At 32.9% G+C, this 18,410-nt stretch overlaps 1 protein-coding gene across 1 annotated transcript; it reads right to left on the bottom strand.

Annotated features, from left to right (window-relative positions):
• Nucleotides 1-9,588: 9,588 nt before the first annotated feature.
• LOC145800236 (uncharacterized) lies at nt 9,589-10,666 on the bottom strand. The gene is made up of 3 exons (XM_082889893.1): nt 10,580-10,666; nt 10,344-10,410; nt 9,589-10,256 (listed from the first exon to the last, which is right to left on the bottom strand). The coding sequence occupies exons 1-3, from the start codon at nt 10,664-10,666 to the stop codon at nt 9,589-9,591; spliced, it is 822 nt and encodes a 273-aa protein (XP_082746019.1).
• Between the last annotated feature and the right edge of the window lie 7,744 nt (nt 10,667-18,410).

Here is an 18,410-nt window from a genome sequence, read left to right on the forward strand (position 1 = left end):
GATACAGCTAGCAGATAGTTCATAGGTTCTAAGGGTCTATTCAATTTTCGTGAGAAAGCATGCGATACATAAGAATGTGTAGACCCCGAATCAATCAGTACATATGCATTTTGAGTATAGATGGAGAGAATACCTGACACAACGGTCTCGGTATTCTGCACATCTCCCGGTACTAGTGCGAACACTCGGCCTTGCCTCATAGGCTCTTTCCCGGTAGCTTTAGGGTTAGGCTTTGGTGGAGCATTTGATGCTGCGCCGCTGGCTGCAGCTTTGCTATTGCCTTGAGGAGCAGAAGGGCAATCTTTAACCATGTGGCCCACCTTGCCACACCTGTAACAGGCTCCAGATAATTTGTGACAAACCCCTTTGTGCCTGTTGCCACATACAGAGCAGGGTGGAATGAACCCACTCCCTTGGCTGGGGCTAGTCATTGATCCCGTGTTCTGTTTCTTATTGGCTGGGTTGTGCTTGCCTTTCTTGAATTTGAAACCCTGCCTTTTTCCATGCCATTCAGTTGTTGGTGTTTCAGATTGTTTCACTGCTGCAATGTTCGACTCGGCCATCAATGCCCGGTCGAGAACACCCACAAAAGTCGGTAATTTCAAAACATTTATCCGGTCAAGTATTGCCACATTAAGGCCACCTTCAAATTTTCTGGCCTTCTTATATTCAGTATCCACCATATGCGGTGCATATCTAGCAAGCTCGGTGAATTTCGTCTCATATTCCGCAACAGTCATTGTGCCCTGCTTCAGCTGTTCAAATTCAGTCACTTTCCTATCCCTAACACACTGAGGGAAATACTTTTCAAAGAAGGACTCCTTGAACTGAGCCCAAGTCATAACAGTATTTGTATCACGGATCAACATCCACCACCTTCTAGCTTCTTCTTGAAGAGTGAAGGTAGCTAACAATACCTTGTTCGCTTCCGAGCACGGAAACACTTCAAATAATTTCTCTGTTTCCAGAACCCAAGCTTCAGCTTTTAGCGGTTCAAGGCCTCCCTGAAAGGATGGCGGTTTCATTTTACTGAACTTCTGGGTAAGAGCAATTATATCCCCATCATTCACATTCACATTAGGTTCCGGCTGAACCGGAGGAGGAGAAGGTGGGGGCGGTTGGTTCTGTTGTTGTTCAAGTCTAGCAGTTATCAGTTCGATCATTCTTTCCATTCTTTCCATTCTTGCCTCAGTAGATGAGGACTCAGGTTCATTTGCATTGTCCATTTCACTATAAGCAGTTATAACAGTTTTAAACATAAGCAGTCATTTGTTTAACAGTTTAACACATTAGCAGATATTCAGTCACAACATAACCACACACTTTTCAAGTTCATGAGATGCCCTAATAACTTTTCTAGGACACCCTATAGCTCATTTGGACACGTGTGTGCGGTATAACTCGTGATAAGTATCGCTCTGATACCACTCTGTCACGACCCAAACCCGGCCCTATGGGTTTAGCACCGTAACCGGCCAGTAATCCGAGATTACCGAAGGCCTGCTTAACAGTAATACAGTAAAACAGAGTACAGGGCCTGGCGGAAGCCAATACAGTAAATAAACAATGTCCAATGAGCTGTGACAGTCTGTATGCCAAAAAGGCTTTTCATACATTTATACATAAACAGTACAGAACAGTATACACAATATTTACAATCATTCAGACTAGGGACTCGACCCTATATAACAGTACAGTAACACTCAGTCTATACAGAACAGTTAGACAGTATGAAAACAGGCGGGGGAAAACAAACAAAACACCCCCAAGCCATAGCATGGCAACACGGAACCTCGCAGTGAGGCACAAAGGCTGGCTTGACAAAACTGGAGTTACCCTGACGCTCCTAGCTCCGATCTGGTGCCTGTACACCTACATATATATATGAGCAGTGAGCTAAAGCCCAGTGAATAACATAAAGCGTAAAGGGGTTTAGAATGAATGTCCTTACAGTAATGAAAACAGTTCAATTCAGTCAGTAATTCAGTTGTTCAGTACAGTAAACAGTCATATGTGGTACATCCATAAGCATAACAGTGACAGTAGGTCTTAAAAGACCGAACAGTAATGATGGCCATCAGTCAGTAAACAGTAGTGGTTCCACGAGGGAACCGACAGAGAATTTTGTCGCAGTAACAGTAAACAGTAGGTACTAAGGATGCCACAGTACAGTTCAGAAATAAAGGACATACATTCATTCAGTAATACCAGTTCAGTAAACAGTTCAGTTCAGTATTCAAAAGATATCAGTTGAACATATCTTTACACAATTGTTACTCACAGAGTTCTGGGCTACAGTATGCTAGAGCGTGTCTCCCCAGTTGCCAACCCTACACAGTTCACAGGTTGAACACACACTAAGCTACACAGTTGGGAAAAATCATAACTTAATCCCTAATGCCTCGGCGTGTTCTACATCTATATCCTCAACAAGATGCCTTAAACTAGGCCTAAGAATGCTTAGAATGGGATGAGGATGCAAAGATGTACATTTAAAAGCATGTTCAGGATTTTCAGAAAAACAGAGTCCCGCTCGAGCGCAGGTTTCCCCGCTCGAGCGTACAGGCAAACAAAGGTACAAGCTCGAGCGTAAACTTTCCCGCTCGAGCGTACTGTAAAAGTACTGGATGGGTGAAATCCCCGCTCGACGCCCGCTCGAGCTTGAGACATAACTCCGCTCGAGCGCCCAATCCTCCGCTCGAGCGGACTGTAAAACAGTGCAAGATGCTGGAAGCTCGATTTTTCCGCTCGAGCGGCACTTCCCCCGCTCGAGCGGAAGACTGAAATCTGGAAATCCCAGATTCGAGCTCCAGGTTCAAAACCAAGCTCAAAAGCATCAAAACCAATCCTCTTGGGCCCATTTTCTGGAAAACATTTATAAACACATAGAACATCATGTTTCAAAGCTCAATTTTAAGAAATCAAAGCCCAAGGGTGTTTAATTCAAACTCAATTTAAACCATTTTTCAAGCACAAGATGAACATGCAAACATGCATGGATTCAAACCATTTCAAAGCTTCGATTTGATGCTCTAAGGAGCCAATTCTTTTCAAAACATGATGAAATCATGAACTACACTCAAGACATGAACATGCATGTAACATTTTGCCATGAAAACAACTCAAAATCCAACAATACTACCATGCATGCAAAGATTGGGCTTCAATTCACCATTAATGAACCAATTCATGACTTAGCTCCTACAATCTAACCTGGACCATGCAACAATCAACTCAAAACATGAACAAGAAGACAATGGAGCTACCTTTAGTCTTGTAGTTCAAGAAGGGAGCTCAAATATGCAATCTCCTTAACAATTTCTTCAATTTCCAAGCAAAACCAAGCCAGAAGAGGTGAAATCTAACTCTCTCTCCCTTAACTCTCTCCCTCTAGTCGGCAAAAGCAAGAAAGGAGCTGAGCAAAATGTTTGATTCAAGCATACCAAGGCTCTAACATGTTATAATAAGGGCCCACTAACGATGGCAATAAGGTAAATAAGGCAACTATTGCAATTAACTCATTTTAATCTAATTTAATCATACCTAATCAATTTTCAGATAATTATACTATAAAATCACATAAATTATGATGATCATTAAACATCGATCAATTCCGGATTCGGCCGCCGATAAGGCCTTCAATTAGCAGTTTAAACACTAAAATACGAACAGATCAAATAAACAATCAACAGATAGAATGCAGTTCAAACAGATGTATTCATTTAATTCAGTTTCAATTTCGGTCAGTCAGTTCAGTACTTTAGTCAGTTCAATTATCAGTCAGTTATTAGTCATTATCAGTTCCGTTTAGCAGTAATCGGTGATTATCGGTAATCAATCAGTCATTAATCAGTAAACAGTATGAGGGTTGTTACAATTGGACACATCATTTAAAAAAAAAAAAAAGGGGTCAAAAGTTCCTTCCACAGTAAAACTTGAAATGATAGTTACCTGACTCCAGCTACCAGGTGCTGCACATAGATCCACCACATGCTTCACTCCTACAAATAATATTTGCATCAACCAAACAGCAAAAGGTGAGAAGGTTTATGTAATCATAACCAAGAAAATGGAACCACTGATGAATAGAAAACAGAAAAAAAAATATTAGAAAATAAGTTTCCATGGTTTCCTATTGGTGAAAAATACAAAATTAAAGCCTACATTTTGCACTAAGTGAAAATATTTTGTTGTTATCCTTAATAAAATATTCTCTTGGAAGAAAAGGAAGACATTATTTATCATTTTGAGAAACTACTTTTAACTTAATAAAGTACAATCAGTCCCCGTTTGTAGTAAAACTGCACTAGGGAATTCCTTCATAACGTAAAACAATTGGATAAAAAAAAGAACGGACAATGTTTGATCCAGCTAATAAAAAGAACCCAGTCCCTAATAATTTAATACCCCGCCATATTAAGGATGGAAATAAATCAACATTAGTAAGATTAGTGTAGTACCTTCAAATATGTTGAATTCTTCATCAATTTGAAGGAGCTTGAAGGCACTTCGAGCACGCCAACCCTCTTATTTTGCTTTTCGGTAGTAGTTATCCTGTCAACAAATCCACCCATTATGAGAAGTCGAACATCAGACAACCCCAGAAATGGTAAAAAAGAAATTCAAACATAAACAAACAAACTCACCCTCTTATCCCTTGATGTTTTGCCTATGTTAAAAATACCTGATTGTCTCGAGGTAGTAAACCTAAACTATAAGACCAATATTTGTACCAAAAAATAACAAAAGGGCGGAACACAATGCTGTGACAAAGCTAGCGCAATTCTTCACTTCCTTTGGATCAATCACAGTTTGTGAAGGAGTAACGAGAGAATAGGTCACAAAAACTGAAGAATTTAGATTTCCCAATCAGAAAGATGTTTAGCAAGAAAATGATGTAAAGAATAAAGTATGTTATCCTCCTTTCCTCTCTTTCAAACATAAGATATTTTCTCTCTCTCTCTCTCTCTCTCTCTCTCACACACACACACACACACACACAAAATTGAAGAATTTAGATTCCTCAATCAGAAAGATGTTTAGCAAGAAAATGATGTAAAGAAGAAAGTATGTTACAAAAACTGAAGAATTTAGATTTCCCAATCAGAAAGATGTTTAGCAAGAAAATGATGTAAAGAAGAAATCATGTTATCCTCCTTTCCTATCTTTAAAACATGAGAAATTGAAAATCCATATGCTAACAATAAATAACACAAAAAATGTTCTAATTTTTCATTAATTTATAATTCCAAATTTTACACTCTACTAAAACTAATTTCTTACCTTCATATGCATAATAGTGTTTAATTTTTTCAAGAAATAATTTCATTTTCACAATTCAACTCATACATCACATGGGTTTGCTGTTAGACATAAACTACAGTAGAAAAACTCAGCTTCCAACAAATTATGGTAAAATCCAAAAGTGAAAATATGCTTCTTTTCGCCCAGGTGAAAGCTACCTAAGGTGAGAGCTACAACAATTGTAGAAGTGTGATGGTATGTTACAGTTGAAAGAATTACAAGACTTGATCTCAAGAGTTGTATCTAGGTCTTTTGGCATGTCAATCAGATTCATAAAACACACATTAAAAAATATTTATCCCCCATTTTATTCTATTTTTCCCCTTAAACTCGAACACCCATGTGAATATTCTCTCACATTAGCAATCCTTATTAACAAGAGTTACACTACTCATATTGAATCAATTTCATACTTTCCATTAACAATAAATGAAAAATCCTAATATGACAATATTTTGAGAACCCAACTTCTAATCAGTCTTTTCTTCAAACACCTTGAGTGCATTTTGAAAATCTACCCCATCCACCTAACCAAATGAAGATCGACGAAGCATAAAACAAAAATTTTGCCAAGGAAAGACAATAGAAATGAAAAACAAAAAAACACATAAAAAAAGAACTTATAGTCCTATGAAAGAATAAAATCAAGTTTCCATGAACAAAGACAAGTCCTAATATGATAATATTTTGAGAACCCAATTTCTGATCGGTCTTTTCTACCTCAGTAACTTAACCAAACGAAGATTGAGGAAGCATAAAACAGAAATTTATGTTAAGAAAAGACAATACAACTACAAAATAGTCCTATGTAACAGACAACAATAATTTTTTATTTTTTTTTTAAAAAAAAAAACCAAATTTCCATGAACAAGGGCACCAAGAGCAAAAACAAAAATCCACAAAAAAATCAAAATCAAAATAAAAAAAAAGTGAAAAAGGTAGAGAACAAAAACCCCAAAAATGTAGATAGATATAGAAGGTGTATGTATGTATGTATGTATAGAGAGAAGAGAAGAGAAAAATAGCGACGAGAAAGGAGGAGGCGGATATAAATATATATATACCGAGAGAGAGAGAAAGAGAGAGAGAGAGAGAGAGAGAGAGAGAGACGAAACAAGGGTTTTAGGAAGAAGGAAGAGAGAGTGCCTTACAAATTGATTCAATTGAACGGATGGAATCAGAAATTGAAGCCAAGTCCAAGTCGAAGCAGATTAGAAATTGATTCAATGGAAAGCGTGATTGCTTTGTTGAGGAAGGAAGCGGACTGCATCAATCGATTGCCATGCGTCTCGATCTTCATCGATTCAATTGATTGAAGACCAAGTGTTTGAAGAACCCTTTCCCCTTCACCTGTTGTGACAACCCTCACCACTGATTACTGATAACCCTACTGATTACTGCTAAACTGAGACTGATTATGATAATTGACTGAATTAACTGAAATCACTAAACTGATTGATTGATTGTGCTAGTTTGAATGCATATCTATCTGTTGACTGTTAAAACTATCTGTTCATGTTTTAAGCTTTAAACTGCAAATTGAAGGCCTTATCGGCGGCCGAACCAGAAATTGATTAGTGATATGTGTTAATCATAATTCATGTGATTTTATGGCATATTTATTTGAAATGTGATTTGGTATGATTTAATTAGATTAAATAATGCCAAATTGCAATGGTTGCCTTATTTACCAAACTACCACCTAGTGGCCACTTTATACAAAACATATTTGACCTCAATACATTCAAACAAAACATTTCATCAGCCTTCTTGAGTCCTTAGCCAACTAGAGAGAGAGGGAGAGGAGAGAACCTTGTTTTCATCTTGAATTTGCTTGGAGGCTTAGGGGATTTGGAAGATAATTGCAAAATTGAGCTTCTAGACTTGGAGTTGGAGACTTAAGGTAGAAGATTCATCCTCTCATTTATATATTCAAGTTAGCTCTTGCATGGTCCATGGTTAATTAGTGAGCTAAGTCAAGAATTTACTTAAAAGTGTTGAATTGGAGCTTATATCATGCATGCATGTCTACATTGTTGCATTTTGAGATTGATTACATGGAATTTGGTACATGCATGTTCATATTATTGTTATAATCCATGAATTCATCTTGTTTTTGGAACAAATGGCTCATTTGAGCAAGTAATTGAAGCTTTGAATTGGTTTAAACTCATGCATGTCATGTTTGAACTATGTTCATAAAAATTGGTTTGAAATTGGATTTAATTGAACTACCTTTGGGTTTTGATTTCTCAAATTGATCTTTGAAACATGTTATATTATGCGTTTTGAAGTGTTTTCCAGAAAATTAGCCCAAAAGGATCGAATTTGGTGCTTTAAAACTTGGTTTAAGCTTGAGGTTCAAATCTGGAAATTCCAGATTTTGGACTCACGCTCGAGCGGAGTTTCTGGCACTCGAGCGTGAAATTCGTGTATCCAGCACTTTGCACTGTTTTACAGTCCGCTCGAGCGTGGTATTAGACGCTCGAGCGAGGACTTGTGTCATACGCTCGAGCGGGTATCGAGCGCCCAATCGAGCGTGATTTTTACACATTCAGTACTTTTTCAGTCCGCTCGAGCGTGAAAGTTTACGCTCGAGCGTACCCTTTTGTTTGCATGTCCGCTCGAGCGGGGAAAGACACGCTCGAGCGGGACCTCTGTTTTTTGAAAATTCTGAAAATATTTTTAAAGTGCATCTTTGCATCCTCATTCCATTCTAGGTATTCTTAGGCCTAGTTTAAGGCATCCTAATGAGGATATTGATGTAGAACCACACCAAGTCAAGATAGGGATTGAGTTATTATTTTTTCAACTTTGTAGCTTAGTGTGTGTGTTCATTCTGCAACTGTGTAGGATTGGCTTTCGGAGACGCGCTCTAGCTTATCTGTAGCCCAGAACTCTGTGAGTAACAATGTTGTAAAGATGTGTTCGAAAATGAATATTTTCTGAATGATCAATTGAACTGTTTTCTGAACTGTTTACTGTTAACTGAATGAATGTTTGTCCTCTATTTTGAACTGTATTGTGGCATCCTTAGCAACTACTGTTACTGTTACTGCTACTGTTACAGAGATCTCTGTCAGTTCCTATTTTGGAACTTATGTTTACTATTATGATGGCCATCATTGACTGTTCGGTCTTTCAAGACCTACTGTTTACTGTACTGTTCTGCTAATGGATGTATCACATATGACTGTTATGACTGAATGACTGATACACTGAATCAATTGACTGTTTTCAATACCGAAAGGACAATCATTCTTAACCTCTTTACACATTATGTTATTCACTGGGCTTTAGCTCACTGCTCATATATATATATGTAGGTGTTCAGGCACCAGACCGGAGTTAGGAGCATGGGTTAGACTCCCTTTTGTCAAAGCCAACTATTGTGCCTCACTGTGAGGTTCTGAGCCTGTCAAGCCAGGGCTTTGGGGGTGTTTTAGTTTTTCCCTTTTTGTATCTGTTATGTAACTACTGTTTAGACTGAATGTTTTTGTACTGTACGGTTTAATAGGGATGAAGTCCCTGTCCTGAATGATTGTATATATTGTACTTACTGTTTTGGTACTGATTATATATGTGTATATGATATGAAAAGTCTTTTTGCATACAGACGGTCACAGCTCATTGGACATTGTCTATTTACTGTTTTGGCTTCCGCCAGCCCCTGTACTTTGTATTATTGTTTGACTGTTAAGCAGGCCTTCGGTAATCAGGGATTACTGGCCGGTTACGGTGCTAAACCCATAGGGGCGGGTTTGGGTCGTGACACCTGTATATGTCTTTCTTCTCCATCTCTTCTTAGAAACTGTGTGTTTTTTCATTTTTTAGAAACCAACCGTTTGAAGAACCCTTTCCCTTCACCTGTATCCGACCAAGTGTTTATTTTTTTAATTTTTTTTATGAATAAGTGGCGCCACAATATTGGGTTTTGGCGCCTGAAATTTTTTGGGCATGCCATTCACGACGCACATAGTAAGTCGTAAAAGGTGACTTATTTTTAACGGCTGGCATACGCATGTCGTATATAACTGATGTATTAACGGCATGTCATATGTATCTCATAGAAAGTTTTATTATTTACGACTAATATTGCAAGCCGTAAAAAAATTATCCTTTTTACCATTAATGGCCTGCGCAATAGACGCGCCGTGGTTAGTATATTATTTACGACATGCAAAAAAAGCAAGTCGTAAAAGTGAGAAATTACGGGTTGCATTCATTGTATGTCATTGATGTGGTGCTGTAAAAAGTCAATTTTGTTGTAGTGTTATCACTGTTTTAATAATAATAACTAATAGTAGCCAATAAACAACCTTTGTGTCTTCCTTTTAAAAAAGTTTCATCAAACATCAACACAGGCCGACAATACTTGAAACCATAAATACATGCCTCAAAAGCGAAAAACAAGCATTTGAAATGTCTTCGTTTACTATCAATACCAAATTCCATATCAAAAACATTCCCCGGATTACAATCAATAATGGCATCAACATACCAACAAAGATCGTCAAATGAAGATGAATAGTCACCAAAAATAACATCCCTTGTTTTTTCAACACCCATCCAAGCTCGCCGATAAGAAACTTTTGTTCCATAATAATCCTTGAAATCACAAGCCACCTCACTAACCGATGTCAAAGCCTTATTACGAACCTCACTTGAAATTAGCCTACCAATCATACTTGAAGTCATCCTAGTATGTTTAATTGCATTAAAAGAAGATCCACACGTATGAACATCATCAAATTGTTTAATAACAACAGCTTTACAAGAATTTTCCACTCTAGCATGTACGCTCCATAACCATTCCAAATCAACCCTTCTCTTACAATGAATAGTGACACAATCCTTGTCATTCTTAACAAAATCAAAATCAAAACCAAAATGAATAGAATACTTTGACAACGCATCTCGAAATTCAATAACTCCTTGAGCAAACCTTTGACCTACTCATTTCATACAATTAACCCATCTATCGGAGAGCAAAGGTTTCCGTTGATTTGAATAAAATGAAGGCAAAAAATCAGTTTCACAAACAACACTACTACTACTACCAGCTTCACTATCGCAAATCATATAACCTTCACCCAAAGAACAACACTTAACAAAAACATCAATAAGATGAATATCACAAGAAAAGTGCGAGTCCAACCATAACCTCCAAATCCTCTTCACTTTGTAGACCATAACAAGAATGTCCAAGCATTGAATATAATATATTCAAAGAACTACCAACTGACTCACTTCACTTTGTACACAATTTATATACTAAATCCTTGAAGTTAAATCCATCATTATACTTGATAACCAATGTCACACCTCTAAATTTGCACATAAGAAACAAAGAATTTTCCATCACTATAAATCTTGCAACAAACAACAATTATATTTCAGCAAACAACTCAAACAACCTAAAACAAAATCTAATACAGTGATAAAATTATCAACCAAGTCAAACACATTCAAAAACCAACAGTGATAAATTCAACAATTAACACTACCAAAGACCAAGAGCATGAACAGTGAATAAGGCTTACACTTATTCGGCATGGTAACTCGATTTGAATCTTACCACTATATTATGCAACTTTTTTATCTCTTATTCCTATACTCACTGATAAATTTATCAGTGTTGAAAAAGTTAATCTAACAACACCCTCAAACTACTTAGTGATAAAATTATCATTGTAGAAATCACAAACCAGCACCTGTGTTCAACCAAAACAATTTCGTAACCAAAAAAATAAAAATAATTCTAATATTCATTACATATACATATCTCAAAGCTTTCAATATCATGATTAAAATACAAATTCAATCGTAGAAACAACAGAATAACAACAATATCACAAACAAAATCAAAATCACAAACTCAAACTAAAAAACACCAAAACATCGAAATTGAAATCAAAATCAAACATACCAATTGAGCTCCCTCCACAAAATCACAAATCACAAAATCTAACTATACACCAAACACGAAATCACAAAACACGAAGATTCACAGATTTATAAAAAGTAAATCACAAATCAAGCTCCCTCCATGAGATCGCAAATCGTAAAATCCAAATATACACCAAGCGCGAAATCACAAATTATGAAACTCCACAATAATGCATTAACAAATCGCGAAATTCCACAGAAATCCAAATCACAAACCCAAACCCAAACTCACATCACAGTATTTTGATGGCAAAAATCAAATAGAAACGCGCCAAAACAGGGGATAACAAAATAGGGGTAAAACAGGTACAAAAAAAAGACTCCAGGACCTATTGGTGCACAACATTAATATTGAGGACTAAGAAGGGAATAACTATAAAAAGTAGGACCGGCCAGTAAAAAACCCTTAAAATTACTCCTAAGTTTGAACTACTCCTAATATAAAAAAGAAATGGAAATCAAGTTATATAATATTGATTTGTTGAAAATCATTACAATAGAGCCATCAACGTCAATCTATAGAAAAAAAACATAAAGAAAAAAATTCCAATAATCACCACCTAACTACTATAACTTGCCAATCTCCCAACTTCTTTCTTACAATGTCATTTTTTTTTCATCCCTTAAATCTTCAAAACTTGTCTTACCTACTTCTAACCTCAAAGAAATCAACAGAATACCAAGTGTCTTGCGCTAATAATACAAATAATAATAATAAAAAATAATAATGTGGTCATATAATCTCTCATGGCGTATATCGAAAAAAATATATATATTTATGGTGCAAAAATATATTTTTTTATTTAGTTTAATGATTAAAATATTATTTTTTTCATTGGTTTTATTTAACGAAAATAGACAAATGATTTAAATTGAAAACAAATTAAAAGATTATGATTTAAACTGACAAAATAAAAAAAACTTATGATTTATTTTGTTAGAATGGTCAAACCCTAGATTTTATTTTATTTTTTGTAATTTTCCCAAAAGAAAAAAACATATTCTATGAACAAGTTGGTTAAAAATATAAGGTAGCGTTTGGTAGAGTTTTCTAAATATGATTTGAGAATAAAGCTATATTTTGAATTTGTGAGTTTTGGAATTTTGATTTAAGTGTGAAAAATTTGTTTGGTGAATGAATTTTGAATTTGGTGGGGAATTTTTGATGTGATGTATGACATTTAATACAAAAACTTACAATTCATAACCAAACACACAACTCAATATTCTATTTAAAACTTATAAAAAATTCCAAATTTTTTTTATTTAAAATATAAAAATAACAGGTGCCAATTATTAAAAAAAAAAAAATTCACTGTTCTGATCAACCGGCCGGACGTCCGATTAGCCAAAACTTTCTCACCTTAAAAAGAGTTTTCAAAAGTGAGTGTTGAATTAATTTTTAAAAACTCCAAACAAACAAAACACTCAAAACAAAGGGTATAAATATGTTTAGAGAATATAATCAAACACAGCCTAAGTTTTTCATCTCACATTTGAGAAATTATATCTCATCTTTTGAGATTTTCAATCACATAACGAATGACCTTCTCCGTTAATTAATTGTTAAGTTAACCTAATAGAGTTTATGACACAAGTAATAAATGTTTTTTAGAAATACTTAGGCCTCGTTTGGGAACAAACTTTTTTAGTAACTTTTTGACTTTTTGACTAAAATATGATATAAAACAAACTAGTATGTTTTGGATAAATTTTTTATTTTTAACGAAAAGATGTGCAAAAAGTGAAGAGAAAAGAGAATTGTTGACTTGGTATAGGTTGTTGACTTTTTAATTTTTTTAGTGACTTTTTTACTTTTAGGCTAAAAAGTAATATTACCAAACGAGGCCTAAATATCAAAAATATTATATATTCAAAAAATTTACTATGTGTGGATCACATGATTTATTTAGTAGTTCCAAAGTATCATGTAATATTTATTATTTACATTACATGGTGTTTCAAATTAATCATGTAGCGAAAAATTTTACAGGTGAGATATGTTAATTCACCTTTATTAATTCAAAAATGCTAGACCCTCAAAATAAATATATAAAAAATTCAATATAATACTCAAGGTATGAGTCCCATGTGTTGTAGTCCCACATCTATATAAATATTGTATTATTATTTTTAATTAATATATACATATATATATATATATATATTTTGAATTCCTTGTTAGGTTATAAAGAAATAACTCATTTAATATATATTCTGAATTTTCATTATCACATAAATAATATCATAGGATGATTTGAGACATCTAATAATTGTGTGAATAAGTGGTTAGTATTTTTATTCCCTAAAAGATTGGGACTAAGTGGCGGGTTTTATCATCCGTTTACTTTTAAAGCATTTGCAACTAACACACACTCTCTCTCTCTCTGTCTCTCTCAATAATCTTAAATTAAAATTGTGGTTTAATGTTGTTGTCTCTCAATATCACACTGCATTGGCATTTAATAATATTCTCATAATTTGGTGGGATTTTTTATCATGGGCCCTGCTTAAATATGGCTTAAATTATTCTTAGAAGTTGAAATTTGGGATTCGCATTTTCACAATTTTTCCAGCAAAAGGAAGAAAAATAGAAAGGAAAAAAAAGAAAAAGAAAAAAGAAAAAAGAAAGATGATGAGTCTGTATGATTTGTACTCTTTGGCAACATCAATTTTTTAACTTTTTCCTTCACTAATTTATTATTGTTATTTTCCTGAAAAATAAAAAAGAAAAAAGAAAATTTGAGAGAGATGATGAGTTTATATAATATGAACTGTTTGGCAACATCAAGTTTAGCTACATTAAAAAAAAAAAAAAAAATTAGTCCTTAATTCTGATATTAAAAAAAAAGTCCGCCAAATTTGAAAAAGAAAACTAAATTTTCTGATTTTTTTTTTTTCAAGTTTAAAACCCGTCTAGTTTAATTAATAAAACCTAACAAAAGAAATTTTGACAAAATCACCCAAGGGGCACGCGTGTGCGTGTGCACGCCCACAAAAAGGAAACAACATAAATTTCCAAAAAATTAAAAATATATTTTTTTTTTGATATTTTTTTGAAAAAATTGGAATGTTTTCATACAATTTTGCCCAACCATTGATTCAAAAAAAAAAAAAAAAAAAAAGGAAGAAGAAGTATGGGTACTATGGCGTTGTATGGAGAAAAATGATATGTTAGGTTTGATTTTGATAATTTATAAATTTTTAAAACTAAAAACTAATTTATTGTAAAATAATAATAAATGAAAAGTAATTATCATTTTTATATAATTTTATCATTTTTTAGAGTAAAATAATTATAAAAAAATTTAAAATATCTTTTTAATATTTATTTTTATCAAATTAATTTATACTTTTAAAAAAATAATAAAAAATAATTTAAAATCTAAAATCAAATGTCTTAATTAAAATTTGAAAAAGGCTAGCAACAATGAAAAGTTGTCACCAGACTTGACACAAAGGCTTTTCCCATATTAAGCCTAATTTGTAGCTTAATTCCCAAACTCGGCCTAGTTTGGACGGAATTCTCAAACTAGACTAAAGCGCTATTACAAATCGCGCTTTCACTGTTTGGAGCCCAAAATGTGATGAATAGTGAAAGCGCTATTGCAAACCACGCTTTTAATTAAGAAAGCGTGGTTGCAAATCACGCTTTTAGCATGAAATTTTTTTCTGAAGAAAGCAACCACGCTTTCACTGTGCATATCAATTTTTTTTTTTTTCCTGAAAAAAAACGCTATTTCCAATCGCGCTTTCAATGTATTGTTAAGAAAACACTATTCTGAATCGCGATTTCACTGTATTTTTAAGAAAACACTATTCTGAATCGCGATTTCACTGTTGATTAATGAAATCGTGGATTAAAACCACGCTTTTAAACCCTTTATAAAACACCAAACTTCCTCATTTGCAATCACGTTTTTTAACACTTTGGAGCCTTTCGACTCTCCTCTCAGACTCCCTCTGCTCTCGGTGAAGTTTCTCGCTCTTGATCTCCCACTCTCTCACTCTCGATCTCAGACTCAACTCTCACTGTCGCTCTCGCTCTCCCTCTGCTCTCACTCTCTGTCGCTGCTCTCTCTCTCTCCGTGGTATGCCATCTAGCTCTGTCTGTATAATCTGAATTTTATGTATTGATTTATTGTGTTTGTGAAAATGTGAATGTGTAGTTGAAAATGTGAATGTGTGTTTGTGAAAATGTGAATATTAGGGTTTTATCAGTGTGGTTATGAAATTATGAAATCATAAAATGTTAGGGTTTTGAATTGTCAAATAAGAAATTATGCTTGTGGTTTCAGAAATTAGGGTTTGGAATTGTTTGAACTCAAAAATTAGGGTTTGAAATTAGTTTATTCAAAGGAAATTAGGGTTTAAAAGGAAATTAGGGTTTGGAATTAATTTTTTTGAAAGTAGTTTACAGTCTTAAGAGTAATTTTTTCAAATTAAGAATAAAATTAAAAAATTGAAAGGAAATTAGGGTTTGAAATTAGTTAATTCAAAGGAAATTAGGGTTTGAAATTAGTTTTTTTGAAATTAGTTTACAGTCTTAAAACTAATTTTTTTTAATTAAGAATAAAATTAAAAAAATTGAAAGTCAATTAGGGTTTGCAATTAGTTTATTCAAAGGAAATTAGGGTTTGAAATTAGTTTTTTTGAAATTAGTTTACAGTCTGAAAAGTAATTTTTTTAAATTAAGAATAAAATAAAAAAAATTGAAAAGAAATTAGGGTTTAAAAGGAAATTAGGGTTTGAAATTAGCTTTTTTGAAATTAGTTTACAGTCTTAAAAGTAATTTTTTTTAATTAAGAATAAAATTAAAAAAATTGAAAGGAAATTAGGTTTTAAAAGGAAATTAGGGTTTGAAATTAGTTTACAGTCTTAAAATTAATTTTTTTAATTAAGAAGAAAATTAAAAAAATTAAAAGGAAATTAGGGTTTGAAATTAGTTTATTCAAAGGAAATTTAGGGTTTAAAAGGAAATTACGGTTTGAAATTAGTTGTTTTGAAATTAGTTTACAGTCTTAAAAGTAATTTTTTAAAATTAAGAATAAATTAAAAAAAATTTCAATTCATATAATTGAGAATTGAGAATTGAAATTCATACTATGAAATTCATGAATTGAGAATTAAGGTGGACTAACAATTCCAATTCGAGGTCCACATGCTTACATATATATGATCATTTTTGTTTCAGAAAATAAGACTGTAAACTGTATGATTGAATTCAAAATCTGAAAATTGAAATGAATATGAAAAAATCAAAAGTTCAGAGATTTGAAAAAAAAAAAATGAATTTAGTGCATAACTGTCCATAAAAATTTCAATTCATATAATTGAGAATTGAGAATTGAGAATTGAGAATTGAAATTCATACTATGAAATTCATGAATTGAGAATTAAGGTGGACTGACAATTCCAATTCGAGGTCCACATGCTTACATATATATGATCATTTTTGTTTCAGAAAATAAGACTATAAACTGTATGATTGAATTCAAAATCTGAAAAATTGAAATGAATATGAAAAAATCAAAAGTTCAGAGATTTGGTAAAAAAAAAAAAATGAATTTAGTGCATAACTGTCCATAAAAATTTCAATTCATATAATTGAGAATTGAGAATTGAGAATTGAAATTCATACTATGAAATTCATGAATTGAGAATTAAGGTGGACTGACAATTCCAATTCGAGGTCCACATGCTTACATATATATGATCATTTTTGTTTCAGAAAATAAGACTGTAAACTGTATGATTGAATTCAAAATCTGCAAATTGAAATGAATATGAAAAAATCAAAAGTTCAGAGTTTTTGAAAAAAAAAAATGAATTTAGTGCATAGCTGTCCATATAACTGATATAGGGGTATTTTTCAAAAACTCAAAATATGAGACGTAAACACCCAGAGAAGACTTCTCTTTATAATAGTACTACATATATATACACCTTTATTCAGTATTTCACTTGGTAATATCAAGGTGTGGTTGTATACTTGAGAAATGGTATTTGAATTTGTCGCCTATTATACTATATGAGAAATGGTATTTGTCACCTGATTTATTTCACTATACTATTTGACCCTCTAGGTGTATTTATTCAATTCAAGACATTGTGCATATTTAATAAAGGGCAAATTTCACTTCAATGTGCATGTGCAAACTACCCATATAATTTGGAAATAACTATAACGTTCTTGTGGTTTGTGGACTAAATGAAATATACCGTCAGACGTTCAATCCAAGTTAACATTAAGTGTGAAACATGTGCTACGTCATAAGGGGGTTATGAGTAAAGCAAAGGAGGTTAAAGTCAATTTCATCTTTCAAAAAAATGACAAATATAATATGAATTTCAATTAAAAATACTAAGTGTATGGAAAGATTAATGTTTTTTCATAAGTTAAATTTCATGAAACTAATTTCTACTAAATGAAATTATTAAAAATATATATATATATATATATATATATATTTAATTTTGACTCTATTTTATTCAAAAAAAAGTATTTTTATTGACTTCAAAATAATAAATGAGAAGATCATGTTCTCTCAAATATTTAATTTTGAGTCTATTTTATTCAAAAAAATATATTTTTATTGACTTCAAAATAATAAATGAAAAGATCATGTTCTCTCAAAATATTTAATTTGACTCGATTTTATTCAAATAAAAATATTTTGGTTTAGTTTCGTTCGGTTTATTTCACTGTATTTGGGGTTAGGCACCCATAATATGATTAAAAATTCTTAGGATTTATTTTCATTTGGGTTTCACTAAAGGTTTCCACTTAGTTGTTAACTATCTAAATCCATACTTTACGACATAACTTATTGCAGGTGTCTACATATAAGCACATAAGCACTTGTAAATTGTATGTAAGATCGGATTGCACTCTGCCCTCCAAGCTAACCAACCAAAAAAATTTAATTTTGGGAGGTGCCACATTCTTCCACAACCATTTCGAAAATCAAACCAAAAAATTTATTTTTGTCAAATTTATTTCTATTTTTTCAAAAAAATCAGAAATTAATTTAAAAAATCAAACCAAACTGCTATATCATGTATTATTTTTAATATACATTCAATAAAATTAATAATTCTTATAATTTCTAATATTAGAATAATTTGAAGACATTTCATCATAAAATACTAACATT

This window comes from Camellia sinensis, chromosome 10 (assembly GCF_055761805.1).
Source record: "Camellia sinensis isolate YWXY chromosome 10, ASM5576180v1, whole genome shotgun sequence".
Taxonomy (NCBI): Eukaryota; Viridiplantae; Streptophyta; class Magnoliopsida; order Ericales; family Theaceae; genus Camellia; species Camellia sinensis.

Excerpts from the sequence above, each read along its gene's own strand:
- LOC145800236 (XM_082889893.1), bottom strand. The coding sequence starts at position 10,666 with ATGGAAAATTCTTTGTTTCTTATGTGCAAATTTAGAGGTGTGACATTG. Across the intron at positions 10,411-10,579 it reads GATTTAACTTCAAGGATTTA|TGTTGTTCTTTGGGTGAAGG; the intron begins GTATATAAATTG and ends GTTTTTGTTAAG. Across the intron at positions 10,257-10,343 it reads TAGTAGTAGTAGTGTTGTTT|GTCAAAGGTTTGCTCAAGGA; the intron begins GTGAAACTGATT and ends TGAAATGAGTAG.